Genomic DNA, 20178 nt, shown 5'->3' with positions numbered 1-20178 from the left:
AACATATCATTGGAAACATAACCTTTTCCGACTTCCGATAAACATTCCACTTTTCGGTAAAATAACTTTGTTTGACTCAAATATAGTGCGAAAATCATGCTTATTCAAATGCGACCCAGGCACTAGGTTCTTTCAAATTTTGACACATATAGCACATTGTTAAGAGTAAGTTCCTTTCCCGAGGTCATCTTCAAAACCACCTTTCTTGACCCTTGATTTCAAAAGTTGCCGAACTTCTCATAAACAACTTCTTCCCATTCTTAATTGCTTCGAACACATCAAACAGTTCCTTATCAAAGTACAGATACCTCGTAGCACCAATGTCAATCCATCATTCTTTGGGGTCTGAACTCACCATGTTCACTTCAGAAATGACGATTGAGAGATTCGGTTCTAGCACATCTTGTGCCATGTAGTCAACCACATTTGCTTCTTTCTTCTTCTTTGGCAATCTGCATTCCGAAGACTTGTGGCCTACTTTGTCACAATTGAAGCATTTCCCTTGAAATTTCTTCTTAGAAATTCCACATTTCGGTCCTTGCTTGGTCTTTTTGCCACCGGATGGCCCAGACTTTTTTTGTAGGTCTTACTACTTTGGCCAAGCTCCACAACATTGGCTTTAGCCATACTAGGATTGAATAACTTCTTTTCAGAACTCTTGTTGTCTTCTTCAATTCTAAGTCTAACAATTAGTTTTTCGACATTCATTTTCTTTCGTTTGTGCTTCAAATTATTCTTGAAATCTTTCCACGCGAAGGGCAATTTTTCAATAATTGCAGATACTTGGAAAGTTTCACTCAAAATCATTCATTCGGCATGAATTTCGTAAATAATCACTTGGAGTTCTTGTACTTGACTAATGACTATTTTGAAGTCACCACTTTATAGTCTAAGAATATGTCGACAATAAACTTTTTAGCCCCGACATCCTCAATTTTATATTTTCGGTCCAACAACTCCCACAACTCCTTAATAGTTTTCATAGTACTATACACATTGTATAGCGTGTCACACATTGTATAACGTGTCTGCTAAGCTATTCATAATACAGTTTCGACACAAAAAATCTGAATGGTTCCAAGCATCAAGTGTACTGATTGCTTGAACATTTCCCTCATCCTCATTGAGTTTTGGAACAGTCTTAGTCAATAATCTTGCAATTTTCAAAGTCGTCAGGTAAAATAGCACTTTCTACTGCCACCTTTTGAAATTCAAGCCATTGAATTTCTTCGATTTTTCTCCATGATTGATCGGAACATTAACAGTATGACCAATTGTTGGAGCTACAGTTTGAATCATAACATGACTTGGCAATTTAGCCACAGTCTGAGCCATAACAGAAATTGGTCATTGAGCCACATCAGAGCTCACAGCCTGATTTCCAGTAGGCACAGTTTGAGTCACATCCACGTTGATCGATTCGATTGCCATTTCTAAAAGTCAAACAAAAAAATTAGTTTCTAAAATGTAACAATATAAGAAACCAATTTTATTTTTTTTACAATATGTTTTAAATTTGAATTTAATTAGTGTTAGTGAATGAAACCAGATTCATTCATACCTTATATGCAATTTACATATTGAATTTATGCATACCGTATTCATGCACACCGTATATACAAATTACCATATATGCATATTACCATATTTACAGCTTACCGTATATACAAGATACAGTATTTGCAACAATTTACCGTATTTGCAACAGCATACTGTATTTACAACAGTTTACTGCATTTGCACCAGTATATCATATATGCAATAGCTTACCGTATTTGCATATACCGTATATGTAGTATTCTGAAAATTTTGGAGAAACTGTATTCCATTTTCTTTCGTCAATCTAATTTTATTTAAAACATAAATAGAACGACAAAATAATAAAACTGCAGATTATATAAAGCACATGAATAAATTGCAGAAATCATAGGAATTCAATAAATAACAGATGAACTTTCAACTCAAGGGCTATGCGAGCACAGTTTCCTTAAAACAAATGTGTCCCTTCACTGTAAGTGCTTGAGATTTAATCCTAGCGTCTGTTTCCCAAGATACAACGGTAAACCAGTATAATCTGAGTACTACAGGCACTACTCCGATGAGCTGAGTTAGTATTGGAACAATATCACCACCACGACGTTGGATATAAACTATACATGCAGACAGAACAATACTGTGATTTATGCAGACGGAGAGACTTTCATGTATTTTCTAGTGCGTGTAAGAAATTGCTGGAAAACGAGATTTAATATAAGTTAAATCTGTTCATTGGGGTTACTTCAGTTGCTGCAGTAACCATTGGAGTTTTAGCAATTTCAGAAACTCAAAAGTCAGTTAGAGAAAGCAAAAAATAGCAAAATGTGGACACTCCAAATGGGCCAATTTTTGCTCCGTTTGGTCCGACATTCGTGGACGTAGGTCACATCCACACACAAGTTTAAGGTCCGAAAGCTATTTCGGTCCGTGATTTGCACCCTTTGCACGCACGTGGAGAGAGCCTCTATGCTACATATTCCAATGTGTAGCCATATATAAAGTGGTTCATGCTTTCTTCATTTTCCTATGTGGGACAAGTCCAATTTTTTCCACATAAACCATCTTCCAATGGTCAACTTTGAGCTCCAATTTATCATTCATCCAAGCTTCATTTTTCCCAAGTAAATATATGATTTCGATATTCTCATAAAAGTGAATACAAATCAATTTTGATCTTCCAAATTGGACCAACGAGTTCCATCGAAAATTGTACAAAAAATGCCAAAATTTTAAAAAAAATGAGTCGGTTCCATCGAAAATTTACTCATTTTTTCCAACATTTCAATCATTCTAGGACATTTTTAGCATGTGTTTAAGCAAAAAAAAAGACCTACTTAGGCTCTGATACCAATGTAAAACATGCTTGCATGCTTATAACTAAGTTCCAAGTAATGATACTTACATGAAATCGCAAAATCGAGGTTGAATTACCTTGCTTTCAAATCTCCAAAATCTGCATTTTTTTGTACTCCGATGGTCTCAATCCCGATCACAATGAAAGGGGATTATTATTCACAATAGTGCCATTCTACATTTTTCTCGTACTCGACAAAGTTCTAGTCTTTATTCTCTAGAGTAGTATGACCTATATAAGGTCTTCTATTTCGTGATTAATGCTCTCTAAAGTATCATGTCTTTCTCGTACACTTAAAATCTTATCATGCCAGATGTTATCGCATTTAGCTTGTCACCTTTATTAACGTTAACTATATAGATTTTGATGCCATGATCTATCAGATTTTTAGAGACATTTTATCCTCAATCAATGCCCATTTATATACATATTTAATTTTGCATTAACGCGTGATAGCTCAACGTTAGGCATAGAGTCGAAAGTTCACTATGTTCCCAATCATCGTCTACAATCCTATTGTTTCACTTTCATAACTTAATTTCATAATGCAAAATTTCATGTGTTCTAAGTGAGAATTGCATTAATTCTTCCAACTTCAGAACTCCCACTTAGTTGATGAATCAAATAGTTCTTGGTGAGATTTTTCTAAATCTTCCAATCATCGAATTATCACTTAACTGAAAATCAATAGGTCTAAGTAAAAATCTCATCAATTCTACTGACCTTGACATTTATAACAATACATGAGTCGATGGATATCACATATTTCCATAAACATGCTCATTTATCCAATAATGTAATTTCATAGTGTACAATTATGACATATATCATGATTGTCAACCACACTTTAATATATGTTGCAACACAATCCCAACAAATGAGAAGTGACATCGAAATTTTCATATTCTGCTTATCACAAAAAAATGTACCAAAAAATATTCACGTATTCCACTAAGTTATGTTTCAGACTCATTTATTTTTAATTATAGTAAGCACGTAGGTTTTCAACAAGTTCCATAACCCTTGTTTCTCTAGCTTTCCCTCTAAGGATGCTATAAATGTGCATAGATCCAATAATATATAATCTAACACAAATTTCGAAACAAGTCACAATGGATCACATAACCTAATCAAGACTCACACGACTCATGAACGTATATAAAAATGTGGTATTTTAAATACTTTCAGAGTATTTTTCATTTCAAAAAAAATGAAACACATTTAAAAAATAACTCCCACTAGGCAATACCACTTAACAAATATTCTTGATCCTTATAATAAAAAAAGAAGAAGAAATCAGAATTTAATTGAGTCCAGAAAAATATTTTTTGATGATCTGAAAATTAATTTTAATTGCACAAAAAGTCAAGAATATTTGAAAGACCAGTTTGTAATTTTCAGAATTGAAGTCGGGTCTCGCATGCATCCTTATATGCATGACCAATTTATAATGTTCTAAATTGAATTTCAAATAATCAACTTCCGACCAATATACAACTTTTCAGATGGGTATTGGAATAAACATCCAAAAATAGTTTTGAGACCAACATGTAATTTTTCAAATTGCATTTCGTATAATCAACATTCAAAAAGTGTGGAGACCAACATACAATTTTTCAAATTGCATTTGAAAACATTCAAAATTGTGGTGACTAACATGTAATTTTTCAAATTGTATTTGAAATAATCAACATTCAAAAAGTGTGGAGACCAACATGCAATTTGAAAAATTGCATTTGGAAACATTTAAAAGTGTGGGGACTAACATGCAATTTTTCTAATTGCATTTGGAAACATTTAAAAGTGTGGGGACTAACATGCAATTTTTCTAATTGCATTTGGAAACATTTAAAAGTGTGGGGACTAACATGCAATTTTTCTAATTGCATTTGGAAACATTTAAAAGTGTGGGGACTAACATGCAATTTTTCAAATTGCATTTGCAATAATTAGCATTCAAAAGTGTGGGGACCAACATGCAATTTTCCTAATTGCATTTGGAAATCTTTAAAAGTGTGGGGACTAACCTGCATTTTTCCTAATTGCATTTGGAAATATTTAAAAGTGTGGGACTAACATGAAATTTTTCAAATTGCATCAGCAATAATTGAGGGACCAACATGCAATTTTCAAAATTTGAATCTTATTTCCACAGCAACAGTTTCTGCCACTTTTTTTTCCCCTGCTACTATTCATCATGCTCAGAAAAAATCAGAATTTTCAGATTTTTGTCAAAATTTTGGAGGACCAAAATTTCTTCAATTCAAGGCCAAAATTTATGTTCTTTATACCTTTGGAAAGCTCTTAAGAAGATCTGTCCAGTCATATAAAATGGGCAGCGTGAAACTTAACATACAATAAAATATCATGCGATAAAGTTTCGATTTTTCTGAACTAGGGTTCAATTTTACTCCCAAAATACAAAGCCAAATAACGTGAAATTTTCTAGATATGTTCTCCACAATATCATGAACATACAATATAAATTTCATGAATTAATACAAAGTACATGAAAAGTTTCCATTAACGACATTAAAGCTTTGAAAGAAAACTGAAATTCATGCATTTCATGTTGGAATTTAATTAGTGTTATTTATTCATACTGTATATGCAATTTACATATTAAATTTATGAATACCGCATTTACCTACACCGTATATACAAATTACCGTATATGCATATTACCGTATTTACAGCTTACCGTATATGCAGCATACTGTATTTGCAACAATATACCGTATTTGCAACAGCATACCGTATATGCAACAACTTACCGTATTTGCATATCCCGGTCTTGCATATACCGTATGTGCAGTATTTTGAAAATTTTGGAGAAACTGTATTCCGTTTTCTTTTGTCAATCTGATTTTATTTTAAACATAAATAGAACGACAAAATAATAAAATTGTAAATTATATAAAGCACACGAATATATTGCAGAAATCGCAGGAATTAAATAAATAATTGATGAACTTTCAATTCGAGACCTGTGCGAGCACAGTGTCCTTAAAACGGATTCACCCCCTTACAGTGAGTGCTTGAGATTTAATCCTAGCGTCTGTTTTCCAAGATACAACAGTAAACCAGTATAATCTGAGTACTACAGAAACTACTCCGACGAACGGAGTTAGTATTGGAACAATATCACCATCACGACGTTGGATAGAAACTATACATGCAGATAGAACAATACTATGGTTTATGCAGACGAAGAGATTTTCGTGTATTTTTTGGTGCGTGTAAGAAATTGCTGAAAAATGAGATTTAATATAAGTTAGATCTGCCCATTGGAGTTACTTTAGTTTCTGCAGTAACCATTGGAGTTTTAGCAATTTCAGAAACTCAAACGTCAGTCAGAGAAAGCAAAAAATTGCAAAACGTGGACACTCCAAACAGACCAATTTTTGCACCGTTCGGTTCGACATTTGTGTACACAGGTCACGCCCTCACACAAATTTAAGGTCCAAAAGTTGTTTCGATTCGTGATTTGCATTCTCCTGTGCTCACATGGAGAGAGCATCTATGCTACACATAATTACACCCTTCCAATGTATAGCCATATATAAAGTGGTTTGTGCTTGCTTCATTTTCCTAAATAGGGCAAGTTCAATTTTTTCACATAAACCATCTTCCAATGGTCAACTTTGAGCTTCAATTTCTCATTCATCCAAGCTTCATTTTTGGTAAATAAATATATGATTTCAATATTCTCACAGAGGAGAACACAAATCAATTTTGTTCTTCCAAATTGGACCAATGGGTCCCACCAAAAATGAGTCATTTACGCTCTTTTTTTCAACAAAAACCCCCCAAATGAATGAAAATTGGGAGAGATACGAGACCGTGAGACACAAAACTTGGTGATAAAATTCAATGGTTGAAGCCTGCAAAGGATAGGTATGTACTACCCTTTGAACCTTCCCTTGTGAAAGCATCTTTACTTTACTAGCTGACCAGTAGATATGTTGTCCTTGAACTGTTCTGTCGTTTATGTAAACGATGATGTACTTCACACATGATTCTTCCTAACACAATTCAATTCTCATTATTATGTTCGTTTTAACCATGAACATATGCCTGATTCAGTGAGAGTTCTTAAAAATTGAGCCCCACCCAATTCTCTTAGAAGTGGCCCCACTTCTCTCTCATACAAGTGATTTCTTATTACAAATAACCTGCATTACTTGGTTTGATTTTCAATGCATAAGAATCATTAAAAGCCTTGCTTATCCTTCATCCTTACGGGCATCACTGTTACATCATAGGAATGGATAGGAGGTAACACCTCCACAGTGATTTTATTAAGTCTTTACAACTAGGTTGTCCCTTTGAACCTAGATCTTGAGACCTCCAATCAACTAGATTGGATTTGCTTTGTAATGACTTATCTATTCAAGAGCTTAACTCACATCATTTCCGATGATTTTTCAGCTAACTCTTTATTTGACCCTTTGGTTAGTAGATCCGCAATGTTATTTTTTGATGTTACATAGTCAATAGTGATAACTCTAGTTGAGAGTAGTTGTCTGATGGTAGTTTGTTTACGACGTATATGTCTAGACTTACTATTGTACATGTTACTCAGTGTCCTTCCTAATTTGCTGATTGACTGTCACAATATATGCAAATTGCTGGCACAGATTTTGACCGTCTTGAAATATCCTCTAAAAAGTTACACAACCATTCAAACTCTTCACCACATTTATCTAGAGCTATAAACTCAGATTCCATCGTAGATCTGGCTATAACTGTTTGCTTAGAGGATTTCCACGATATGAAAGCACCTCACAATGTGAACACAAATCCACTGGTGGACTTTGAGTCCTTTATATCAGATATCCAATAAGTATCACTGTATACTTCAATGGCCACTGGATATATGGTATAATGTAGTCCATAATCACGAGTATATCTTAAGTACCTTAGTACTCTTAATATTCCTTTCCAGTGATCAGCTCCTGGATTACTCGTATATTTACTCAATTTACTGACTGTGCAGATTATGTCTGTTCTTGTACAACTGATCAAGAACATTAGACTTCCAATACTGATCAAGTACATTAGACTTCCAATAACTCTCAAGTATTCTACTTGAGAGACACTTTCACCTTTATTTTTAGATAAATGTTCAATTGTATCTATCGGTGTTCTAGCCAAGTCATTATCATCCTTATTGAACTTTTCTAAAATTTCATCCACAAAATGTGACTGACTTAGAACAAGTCCATCTGATGTTCTTAAGATTTTGACTCCAAGTATAACATCAGCTATGCCTATATCTTTCATGTCAAATCTCGAATTTAACATATTTTTAGTGGATTCAATCATTTTATTGTCACTACCAACAATACGCATGTCGTCAACGTAAAGACATAAAATGACATAATCATCTTTAGTGTCTTTGACTTAAATATATTTGTCACACTCATTGATTTTAAATCCACTCTCTATCATGATATTATCAAATTTTTCATGCCATTGCTTGGGTACATGTTTCAAGCCATATGGTGATTTCACCAATTTACGAACTTTCTTTTCCTACCTTGGTGACGAAAACCCCTCGGGTTGTTCCACACAGATTTTTTTTTCTAAATCTTCATTTAGGAACACAGTTTTAACATCCATTTGATGTACTTCAAGATTTCGTAAAGTGGCAATCGCAAGTATCACCCTAATAGATGTTATTCTCATCACCGGAGCATACGTATCAAAGTAATCAATATCTTTTCTTTGTTTGTAACCTTTTATTACTAATCTAGCCTTGTACTTTTCGATAGTTCCGTCTGCTTTCATTTTCCTTTTGAAAATTCATTTGTAACCTAGTAGTTTGCCTCCTGAAGGAAGATTAACTAGCTTCCATGTATGGTTTTGCAGTATGTAATCTATTTCACTTTTAATGATATCTTTCCATTGAGGTCCTTTCGAAGAATTCACAACTTCTTGATAACTTTGAGGTTTACTTTCTAGTATATAGGTCAAAAAATCAAGACCATACAATTTTTCTGTCCTTTCACATTTCCTTTTCAGTCATAGTCTCATATGTTCGTTTGGAGCAGCTTGCTTTCTCTTTGGACTTGTATGAAAATACATGTTCAAAGAATGAAGTATTTCCTGATTCCAATATCTTGTTTTTGTGTATGTCTAGGAATTTAAAATCATACACAAGAAATCGATAAACACTGCTATTGTGTGTATAGCCAATGAAGATGAAATCTACTGTTTTTTGTCCTATCCTTACCTTCTTTGGTGTTAGAACGACCACTTTAGCAAGACAGCCCTACACTCATAAGTACTTTTAGGAAGACTTTATTCCTTTCCATAACTCATAAAGGGTATTTTCTATTTTCTTTCGTGACACCTTATTTAAAAGATAATTTGCTGATAACACAACTTCCCCCCGCATGTTCTAAGGTAGCCCAGAACTTACTAGCATTACATTCATCATTTTCTTTAAAATACGATTTTTTTTGTTCAGCAACACCATTTTGTTGCAGTGAATAAAGTACGGTGGTTTCGTGTATGATTCCATGTTGTGCACAGGATTCAGCAAATGGAGCTTCATACTCACCATTTCGATCGTTTCTTAACACCTTAATTTTCTTATTAAGTTGAGTTTCAACCTCATTCTTATAGAGAATAAATTTCTCTATGGATTCATCTTTACTTTTTAGCAAATATACATAATAGTATTTGGTGCTATCGTCGACAAAAGTAATGAAATACTTGTTGCCACCTCTTGTTTATACAAGTTTTAAGTCATATACGTCACTGTGAATTAAATTAAGTGGTTACACATGTTTTACAATTTGTTTGGAATCAATATGGAACTAGGGTATGCAATTCAAGTTAACTAATCTTTGTAAAGTATCATAATTAACATGTTCTAATCTATCATGTCACAAATTAAAAGACTCAAGCAAATAAGCAGCAGAGTTTGCTTTATTCATTTTTTGCTTAACAACCATCACATTAAGTTTAAACATATCATTGGAAACATAACCTTTTCCGACTTCCGATAAACATTCCACTTTTCGATAAAATAACTTTGTTTGACTCAAATATAGTGCGAAAATCATGCTTATTCAAATGCCACCCAGGCACTAGGTTCTTTCAAATTTTCGACACATATAGCACATTGTTAAGAGTAAGTTCCTTTCCCGAGGTCATCTTCAAAACCACCTTTCTTGACCCTTGATTTCAAAAGTTGCCGAACTTCTCATAAACAACTTCTTCCCATTCTTAATTGCTTCGAACACAGCAAACAGTTCCTTATCAAAGTACAGATACCTCGTAGCACCAATGTCAATCCATCATTCTTTGGGGTCTGAACTCACCATGTTCACTTCAGAAATGACGGTTGAGAGATTCGGTTCTAGCACATCTTGTGCCATGTAGTCAACCACATTTGCTTCTTTCTTCTTCTTTGGCAATCTGCATTCCGAAGACTTGTGGCCTACTTTGTCACAATTGAAGCATTTCACTTGAAATTTCTTCTTAGAAATTCCACATTTCGGTCCTTGCTTGGTCTTTTTGCCACCGGATGGCCCAGACTTTTTTTGTAGGTCTTACTACTTTGGCCAAGCTCCACAACATTGGCTTTAGCCACACTAGGATTGAATAACTTCTTTTCAGAACTCTTGTTGTCTTCTTCAATTCTAAGTCTAACAATTAGTTTTTCGATGTTCATTTTCTTTCGTTTGTGCTTCAAATTATTCTTGAAATCTTTCCACGCGAAGGGCAATTTTTCAATAATTGCAGATACTTGGAAAGTTTCACTCAAAATCATTCATTCGGCATGAATTTCGTAAATAATCACTTGGAGTTCTTGCACTTGACTAATGACTATTTTGAAGTCACCACTTTATAGTCTAAGAATATGTCGACAATAAACTTTTTAGCCCCGACATCCTCAATTTTATATTTTCGGTCCAACAACTCCCACAACTCCTTAATAGTTTTCATAGTACTATACACATTATATAGCGTGTCACACATTGTATACCGTGTCTGCTAAGCTATTCATAATACAGTTTCGACACAAAAAATCTGAATGGTTCCAAGCATCAAGTGTACTGATTGCTTGAACATTTCCCTCATCCTCATTGAGTTTTGGAACAGTCTTAGTCAATAATCTTGCAATTTTCAAAGTCGTCAGGTAAAATAGCACTTTCTACTGCCACCTTTTGAAATTCAAGCCATTGAATTTCTCCGATTTTTCTCCATGATTGATCGGAACATTAACAGTATGACCAATTGTTGGAGCTACAGTTTGAATCATAACATGACTTGGCAATTTAGCCACAGTCTAAGCCATAACAGAAATTGGCCATTGAGCCACATCAGAGCTCACAGCCTGGTTTTCAGTAGGCACAGTTTGAGTCACATCCACGTTGATCGATTCGATTGCCATTTCTGAAAGTCAAACAAAAAAATTAGTTTCTAAAATGTAACAATATAAGAAACCAATTTTATTTTTTTTACAATATGTTTTAAATTTGAATTTAATTAGTGTTAGTGAATGAAACCAGATTCATTCATACCTTATATGCAATTTACATATTGAATTTATGCATACCGTATTCATGCACACCGTATATACAAATTACCATATATGCATATTACCATATTTACAGCTTACCGTATATACATGATACAGTATTTGCAACAATTTACCGTATTTGCAATAGCATACTGTATTTACAACAGTCTACTGCATTTGCACTAGTATATCATATATGCAATAGCTTACCGTATTTGCATATACCGTATATGTAGTATTCTGAAAATTTTGGAGAAACTGTATTCCATTTTCTTTCGTCAATCTAATTTTATTTAAAACATAAATAGAACGACAAAATAATAAAACTGCAGATTATATAAAGCACATGAATAAATTGCAGAAATCATAGGAATTCAATAAATAACAGATGAACTTTCAACTCAAGGGCTATGCGAGCACAGTTTCCTTAAAACAAATGTGTCCCTTCACTGTAAGTGCTTGAGATTTAATCCTAGCGTCTGTTTCCCAAGATACAACGGTAAACCAGTATAATCTGAGTACTACAGGCACTACTCCGATGAGCTGAGTTAGTATTGGAACAATATCACCACCACGACGTTGGATATAAACTATACATGCAGACAGAACAATACTGTGATTTATGCAGACGGAGAGACTTTCATGTATTTTCTAGTGCGTGTAAGAAATTGCTGGAAAACGAGATTTAATATAAGTTAAATCTGTTCATTGGAGTTACTTCAGTTGCTGCAGTAACCATTGGAGATTTAGCAATTTCAGAAACTCAAAAGTCAGTTAGAGAAAGCAAAAATTAGCAAAATGTGGACACTCCAAATGGGCCAATTTTTGCTCCGTTTGGTCCGACATTCGTGGACGTAGGTCACATCCACACACAAGTTTAAGGTCCGAAAGCTATTTCGGTCCGTGATTTGCACCCTTTGCACGCACGTGGAGAGAGCCTCTATGCTACATATTCCAATGTGTAGCCATATATAAAGTGGTTCATGCTTTCTTCATTTTCCTATGTGGGACAAGTCCAATTTTTTCCACATAAACCATCTTCCAATGGTCAACTTTGAGCTCCAATTTATCATTCATCCAAGCTTCATTTTTCCCAAGTAAATATATGATTTCGATATTCTCATAAAAGTGAATACAAATCAATTTTGATCTTCCAAATTGGACCAACGAGTTCCATCGAAAATTGTACAAAAAATGAGTCGGTTCCATCGAAAATTTACTCATTTTTTCCAACATTTCAATCATTCTAGGACATTTTTAGCATGTGTTTAAGCAAAAAAAAGACCTACTTAGGCTCTGATACCAATGTAAAACATGCTTGCATGCTTATAACTAAGTTCCAAGTAATGATACTTACATGAAATCGCAAAATCGAGGTTGAATTACCTTGCTTTCAAATCTCCAAAATCTGCATTTTTTTGTACTCCAATGGTCTCAATCCCGATCACAATGAAAGGGGATTATTATTCACAATAGTGCCATTTTTTATGAGATTTCATGCCAGAAATGTGGTTCTTAGGGCTTTCCAATTTTGTGTGAATTTACATCGGAATTTTCACACTATTTTCAATGCCATCATTTTTTATCTCTATCTTCAAACCACTCCCTCCAACCATTTTACTAACTTGTGGGTCGGGTCATCCCACATGGGCGACCCACGACCCGTATTTTCTAACAGCTTCTATCCAATATAAACTCCTTGTTTAATTGATATTCATGGATAGGAATTTAGTCATACAATTGCCTGTGATCTTAGAAAAGGCTCTGTAAATCACATTACATACAGACTAATTAGCTTGAATATATCAATCGAAGCTTTTTGAATCTTGAGTTTTGGTACGAGCACGATATAAAAAGCCAAGTAAAATCGTGGGAACTGATAACTAGCAAAAAACTCCTTATCGCAACCACTACATCTTCCCTTATAATCTCCTAGCAAGAAGTGTAAAAAGCAATCCCGAAAATATTGTGCACAGGAATACTTTGTTTTGGAATTGACTTCAAGGTTCCCAAAATTTCCTCTTCCGTCGGGTCACTAATGAGAGTCTCGTTCTCCCCACTCAAGATAATAGGCTCCAAACATGATAAGTCAGCTCATTGGTTTGGGCCCTTCTCTGACAAAAAATCTTGAAAATATCATACTGCCCCATTATGGACCTCTTCTGGCGAGCTTAAAACATCCCCGTTTGCAAGTTGCACGTCAACGATAAAAGAAGATTTCTTGTGATCCGCTTACTTTTCTTCACCTTCTGAGCCATCTTTATCTCTTCATATTTTTGCCAAGCTTCCAATTCAAGCTTAATTAAAATATAGTTTTCCTCCAACCTATATTGGTACCCCATTTGTAATTGATGCTATATAAATTCCATCCGGTCTTCCAGAGCTTTAATGGTATTCTCCACTTGTCAAAAAACATGCTTGTTCCATGATCTCAAGGCCACGTTCAATTTCTTTAGTTTTGTAGCCAGTCCAGGGGGCCCTGCTTGAGGTTCCTCGTCTTTCCATTGATCCACATGTTTTGGAATCTAAAAGAAGTAGGGCCATAATTTTCCATCTTCTTCTCAAAGTAGATAAGCATAGGGTGATGATCCGATGATTTCTTTGCTAGATACTCCATCTGAGTAGTAAAGACTGATTGTAAACAAGCACCATTTTGTAATTATAGGATCCAATCTTTCCCTGCTACATGTTAGACCATCATGATCATTGCACTAGGACATTCTTCAACCATTAAAGCTTAGCTTAGCTAGACAACAATTGTTTAGAAAAGAACTGAAGTCCTCCATGATCGTTTGAGACCTTGGGTTCCTACCAATTTTCTTCGAATCAATTCTGATCCTATTGAAATCACCCATTGCTAACCACGGTATATCGTTCCTTTGCCAATCCTCAAGTTCACTCTATAGCTTTTGCCTCTTAGCCTGAGTACATTTAGCATAGACGAAAGAGAGATATGTTGCCTCGCCATCTTTACTAAACAAACCAGCTGTGAGAGATTGGTTAGACATACTGTTAAGACTTGGGGTCCATCTTAATAAGGTCAACCTTATGGAGAAGTCCAAAATCTTTATAAATTGGTATTTATTTCGATATTAAACCGATGTTGGATAACACATTCCTTAACAGACCCCTTCAAGATGGTGACTCATTTGAGCAAACTAATTTTGAAATCTAAGGGATGGCTCTGATACTATATTAAGACTTGAGGTCCATCTTAATAAGGTCAACCTTATTAAGTGGAGAAGCACAAGATCTTTATAAATTTGTATTTATTTCAATATTAAACCGATGTGGGATAACACATACGAGCAACTTGTAGCAATAAACGGTCACACCAAAACACACAAATTTTACCTCTTGTCATTCATTTGAGCAGAAATTTGAAGCCTTAGCTGGTTGCCTACCTCAATAACCTTGTGTCACTTACAAAAGGTTTAGATATAGCTTCTTCTCCAATTAATTTTTCAATTGCTCCAACCAATTTCCAGCTTACCAAAGTGTTAATAATCAAAGTTTCAATCCAGCTATTAAATAAATAAATTATATATACCATTAAATATTTACAATTATATGGCATATATGTGACATAGATCAATGTCAAAACTTTTGGAAAATGTTTTACAAGTTCACCCCATTTTGTTTAGTTTATTGGTTAAGTACTTTTTCCTTTGAATCTTTTAAACGTCATTATTTGGAAAAATCCAAGTGTACAGACAAGTCATTGCCAGAAACATCACAGAAATCTCACATGGGGGTGGGCCCCATGTGAATATTTTATTCCAAAAAATAAATCATCTACCCCACCAATGTGTGTTATCTGTAGGAGATCTGTAAAAAAAATTATGTACATCTAGACTGGTCCTCATTATTTTCGTCTACAAAATTACTGGATGTGTTTGGTTAATATATTATTTTGAATCTAAAATGTGATATCTTTCATCACATGCGGATTTTTAATTGGTGATTGGTTAATATTTTTTTCGATAAATGTAAAATATATTGATAAAAAATCGTATACAAGTATATCGGGCATACCTGGTCAAATAAAGATCAAATACATATACAAGTATATTGAGTATATCCAGGCAAACAAAATGAAAAAAATGTACAAACGAGAAGATCTAGTGACCTAAAGCTAATGAATCAAAGTGAATCAAAACATGAGGATACGAAGAAAACATTACTTTGTCTACATGGGTTTTCATCTGTATAACAATGCTATCAACCTGCGATCTAAGATTCTCAAAAATCATCATGTTTCATATTGTCCATAAGAGGTAAACGGTGCTAGCAAGTGCAATATGCTTAACTTTCTTAGCCAAGACGTCTCCTTAGCCTCATTTTTAATCCATTTCAATGTAGCATAGACATAAAACGTCTAATGCTAAGCCATGCATGATCTTTCCCCAAACAAATGCAATGAACTACAAGTGAAAATAGGTGTTGTTCCGTCTCTATCGCAACTCCACAAAAACTGCAATTTCTGTCTATCTCCAAGTGCCCTAGTTTGTCCTTAGTTAACAACTTGGATTATCTCCTAGCCACAGGATCAAAACATGCTTAGGGGTGACAAACACATTCCAAATAGTTGCTGCCCCGACTATCCTTGACTCCTTCGATTTGAAAAATTATATGCAGCTACCATGTTGAAGCTATCCAATTCAACAGCTTGCCCTTTGTGACTTGGACAGCGTGTTCAAGCTGTTTAGTCTTGTCACTTATTTCCAGCAGCCTTTTAAATAGAGGAAAATCCTCTTTCCTTACTATGTACTCCCAAATATCAATCCCACGAGCCCCCAGGGCACATCTCCAAGTGGTAAAAGAAGGGGGGTGGAGAAATCCAGCCTTGCTTGAGGCTGCTGCGTCAAGGGTTCGAATCCTGAAATATGGATTTGGCTCTTGGGTAAGTGCAAGTGTACAAGCAGCCTTCCACCCTGTACCCTTGGAGGCATAACCTGCGATTTACCTCCCTCACGATGCGTGGTGGGGGACCCTTAAGGTTAGGGTTTAACCTTTTAAATATCAATCCCACGAAGAAAAATCTGATTTACCTACTTTATCCATAGGTGTCCTTCTTGCTATGAATGTTCTAAAAGGTTTTTCCAAGAAGTGCCAAGTTCCAACATTTCTAATTTTAAACACTCTTTCATCTCTCTCTCTCTCTCTCCATCGTATGTGTTATAAGAATTGATGTGAGTAAAACCATTTCATCATGCCCATATATATAGGTATAGGCTAGAGTAGCATATAAACCAAAACTTTGACTTGATAGAGCTAAATCTTGTTACAGAGGTCTATTCAAAATGTACTTTATTATTATCTTATTCAATAAACAAAGACCCCACTATCTCTATCCAAATACACGTGGCAACCATATATTAATCTCAAAAATCAAAACTAATAAATCATAAAAAAACAAACTTATCCATGTCTTCCAATGCCTTATTATAATCAGAAGTCATTGCAAGATTTGCTGTTATCACTCAATTTATTTCTCCCTCATGTGGTTGTCCCAAACTGATATGATTTGACTCTACAACCTAGGTTTGGGATTTTCTCATATTCTAATTTAAATGGATAACAATGAAGTAACTAGGAGTTTTAATTAGATAACAATTGGCCTTTTTATCCTAATCAAAAGTAAATAATTATCTACACGTGACTAACATATTATTTAAATTAATATTATTTACCAACAAAGGTTACATTCTTAGAACTATAATATCTTGTGCCTAACTTTACCAAATCAATTTTTTCTCGAGCATAAAATACATAATGAAATACGAGCTATCTAACGAGTATAATATTGACATACTTATCCTTGTTCTATCAAAATCCAATTATTTGACCCAATGAATATAAGAATTAATATATTTTTATCTTAGTCCCTCAACTTTCAAAATAATATAGAATAAATAAATTTTATACCAAAAAAAAATTTCAAGATGTTACACCTAAGACAAAGGTACCTTAGACTGTAAGTAATGGTCCACATCATTAATGAACTTTCATCGATATTTTACCAACCTTTTATGTTGGTTCCATTGTAATTGAATCATGCTATTTAGCACCTATAGTGCTAGAATACCATTTTAAATTATCACACTTGATAGATTTAACTAAATGAATTGTATGACATTGTATTTAAATGAATATATCATTTAATGCGATGCAGTTGCCACCTAGACCATGTTAGGCACCAGTAATGTTAACTATCATTAGTCACTGTAATGAAGTAGATGGGTTTTCTTTAGTACTCCATCGGAAGAATTAAAATTATTTATATATAATTTTCATAGTTTTTATTGATAATATGGTTTTTTGTTTTGTTTTTTTTTTTTTGAGGAATAAGGTATTTTCAGTTCCTATCTTTAAATTTAACAGAATTGTCTCTCTAAAAATTTCTAAAAAATAAACTTTTTACTCATTTGTTGTATTTCTCATACTACAACTTATGTCGAAAATCAACATAATAGCCCAAGCATCCCATATTACTTTGTACTCACATTTTCCAATTCTTTAATCTCGAGAATCATACCGAGCCCTTGTTTGATCCCCATTATTTGGTGTTAATAGATTTTGGAATAATGATTTTCAAGAAAATGTGTAGTTAAAATGTATGAAAAAATTTTGAGTTTACATGTTATCGAACTTATTCCAATTCTAAGCGGTCAGATCGAATCGATCCTAACTCTCTTATTGAATTACAGAATGTTTTATTGTGAGAATGTACGATTAAAAATGAAATTTAAAAAAATAAGTTAAAAAAAAGTGGGATCAAACAAGTGCTGAAATGTCCAATTTTTGCTCATCAAATTCCAACATTTTGTATTCCAAATAAAGTGATAAATATTTAGCCAATGTTATACCTTTCTTGAGAGGCAATGTTCTTATTTCCTTTTCTTTTCCTTCGAACTTTATGTCTAATCACACCCCATCTTACTCAATTTTACCTCTCTGCTAGAGCACTTTATTCTCTTTTTCTCAAATTGTCATCAAAGGTGAATGGAAAAACGGGTGTCAAAATATTATTGGTTAGTATACTTCCAAACTTGATATTTCAATACCTTCCACCAATCCCATCAAGCTCCACTTCTCTCCAGCCATGGATGCTGCTAGCACAGTAACAATCAATTGTCTCGCAAAATCAACTAACTTAACTACCTTAACCCCAATATGGCCTCAGACAATACCACAAATTTTGAATCTTAATTACTGTAACAATCCCAGCAATAAAAATGTTTCCTTATTTCTCAGGAGCTGCTCCACAAAACCAAACATCAATAGAGAAAATGAAACGGATGAAAATTTGACTGTTGAGCCCAGTTCACATTCAAGAACTCAAAAACAAGCCAAGCCCACTTCGATTCAATCCCTTTCTTCTTCAAATTCATCATTTTCGAGAGGTTTAGTCTTTGATTTGGGTACCAAGAATTCTTGGGATAGCCTTGAAGTTGGGTCGCCTGTGGTGAAAAGGTACCTAAGTGATGATGAAGAGAGGTGGTACATGTGGTACCATGGGAGATCTGGTGAAAACCCGGATTTTGAATCGATCGGATTGGCAGTTTCAAGCAATGGAATTCACTGGGAGAGAGGTGGAGGGGCTGTTAAATCAAGTGCTGATGTGGGGTTGGTGATGAATTGTAGTAAAGATTGGTGGGCATTTGATATACAGAGCATTAGGCCTTGTGAAATTGTGATTATGTCTAGTACAAAGGTCAGATCAAACAATGCTGTTTACTGGCTTTATTACACCGGAGTTAGCTCCGAATATGTCGAATTTTCAGATAATTCTTTGGAATTTAGTCTCAAGAATCCTGAGAGGGCACACATTGTTGGTGATTTTAGTAATGAAAATGAGGGCAAAAGCAAGATTTTGAAGTCATTGCCTGGTTTGGCAATGAGTCAAGATGGAAGGCACTGGGCTAGAATTGAGGGGGAGCATCATAGCGGAGCACTGTTTGATGTGGGATCAAATGGAGAGTGGGATTCTTTATTCATTGCCTCTCCACAGGTTGTTTATCATGGTAGTGGTGATCTTAGAATGTATTACCACTCATTCGATGCAGAAAGTGGACACTTTGCAGTTGGCATTGCCCGGTCCAGGGATGGAATGAGGTGGGTGAAATTGGGGAAAATTCTTGGAGGAGGTGCAAATGGTGCATTTGATGAGTGTGGGATAGTGAATCCTAAGGTCATTAGGAACAAGAAAAATGGGACATATTTGATGGTTTATGAAGGTGTTGCTGCTGAAGGTGAGAGGAGTATCGGATTCGCAGTATCTTCAGATGGATTGAAGCAATGGAGGAGGGTTCAAGATTTTCCATTGTTGAAGAAATCTCAAGAAAATGGATGGGATTGTGAAGGGGTGGGATCACCTTATTTAGTGCAAATGGATAGAGATTTAGATGAATGGAGATTATATTACAGAGGGATTGGCCAAGGGGGAAGAACAGGGATTGGATTGGCAATTTCCCAAGGAACTGAACTGAACAATTTCCAGAGATGGACAGGATTTCATTTTTGAGGCATATGTTCTAATATTTCTTGTCTATTTTGGTGATATTCATTTGTTCAATTCAGTAATTATGGGATTCTTTATCTATACTGGGTTAACATGATGGTACAAATGAATGTTACTTTTAGATTATCATGTGCTCGATTTTGATGATTTATAATTTAATTTACAGTTTACAAAAGGAAACAAAAGATGAAACATACATCATGTATCGACTATGTCCTCTCAAAG

At 34.6% G+C, this 20178-nt stretch overlaps 1 protein-coding gene across 1 annotated transcript; it reads left to right on the top strand.

Moving 5' to 3' along the window:
- Positions 1-18377: 18377 nt before the first annotated feature.
- Positions 18378-20084, top strand: LOC111395775. Its single transcript, XM_023021924.1, has one exon. It carries the CDS (start codon positions 18535-18537, stop codon positions 19954-19956), a length of 1422 nt encoding a protein of 473 aa, XP_022877692.1. The 5' UTR covers positions 18378-18534; the 3' UTR covers positions 19957-20084.
- The last annotated feature ends 94 nt before the right edge of the window (positions 20085-20178 follow it).

Source organism: Olea europaea, chromosome 1, assembly GCF_002742605.1.
Source record: "Olea europaea var. sylvestris chromosome 1, O_europaea_v1, whole genome shotgun sequence".
NCBI lineage: Eukaryota > Viridiplantae > Streptophyta > Magnoliopsida > Lamiales > Oleaceae > Olea > Olea europaea.
Note: the sequence above shows the minus strand (reverse complement) of the source record. Positions and strands in the feature narration are given on the sequence as shown.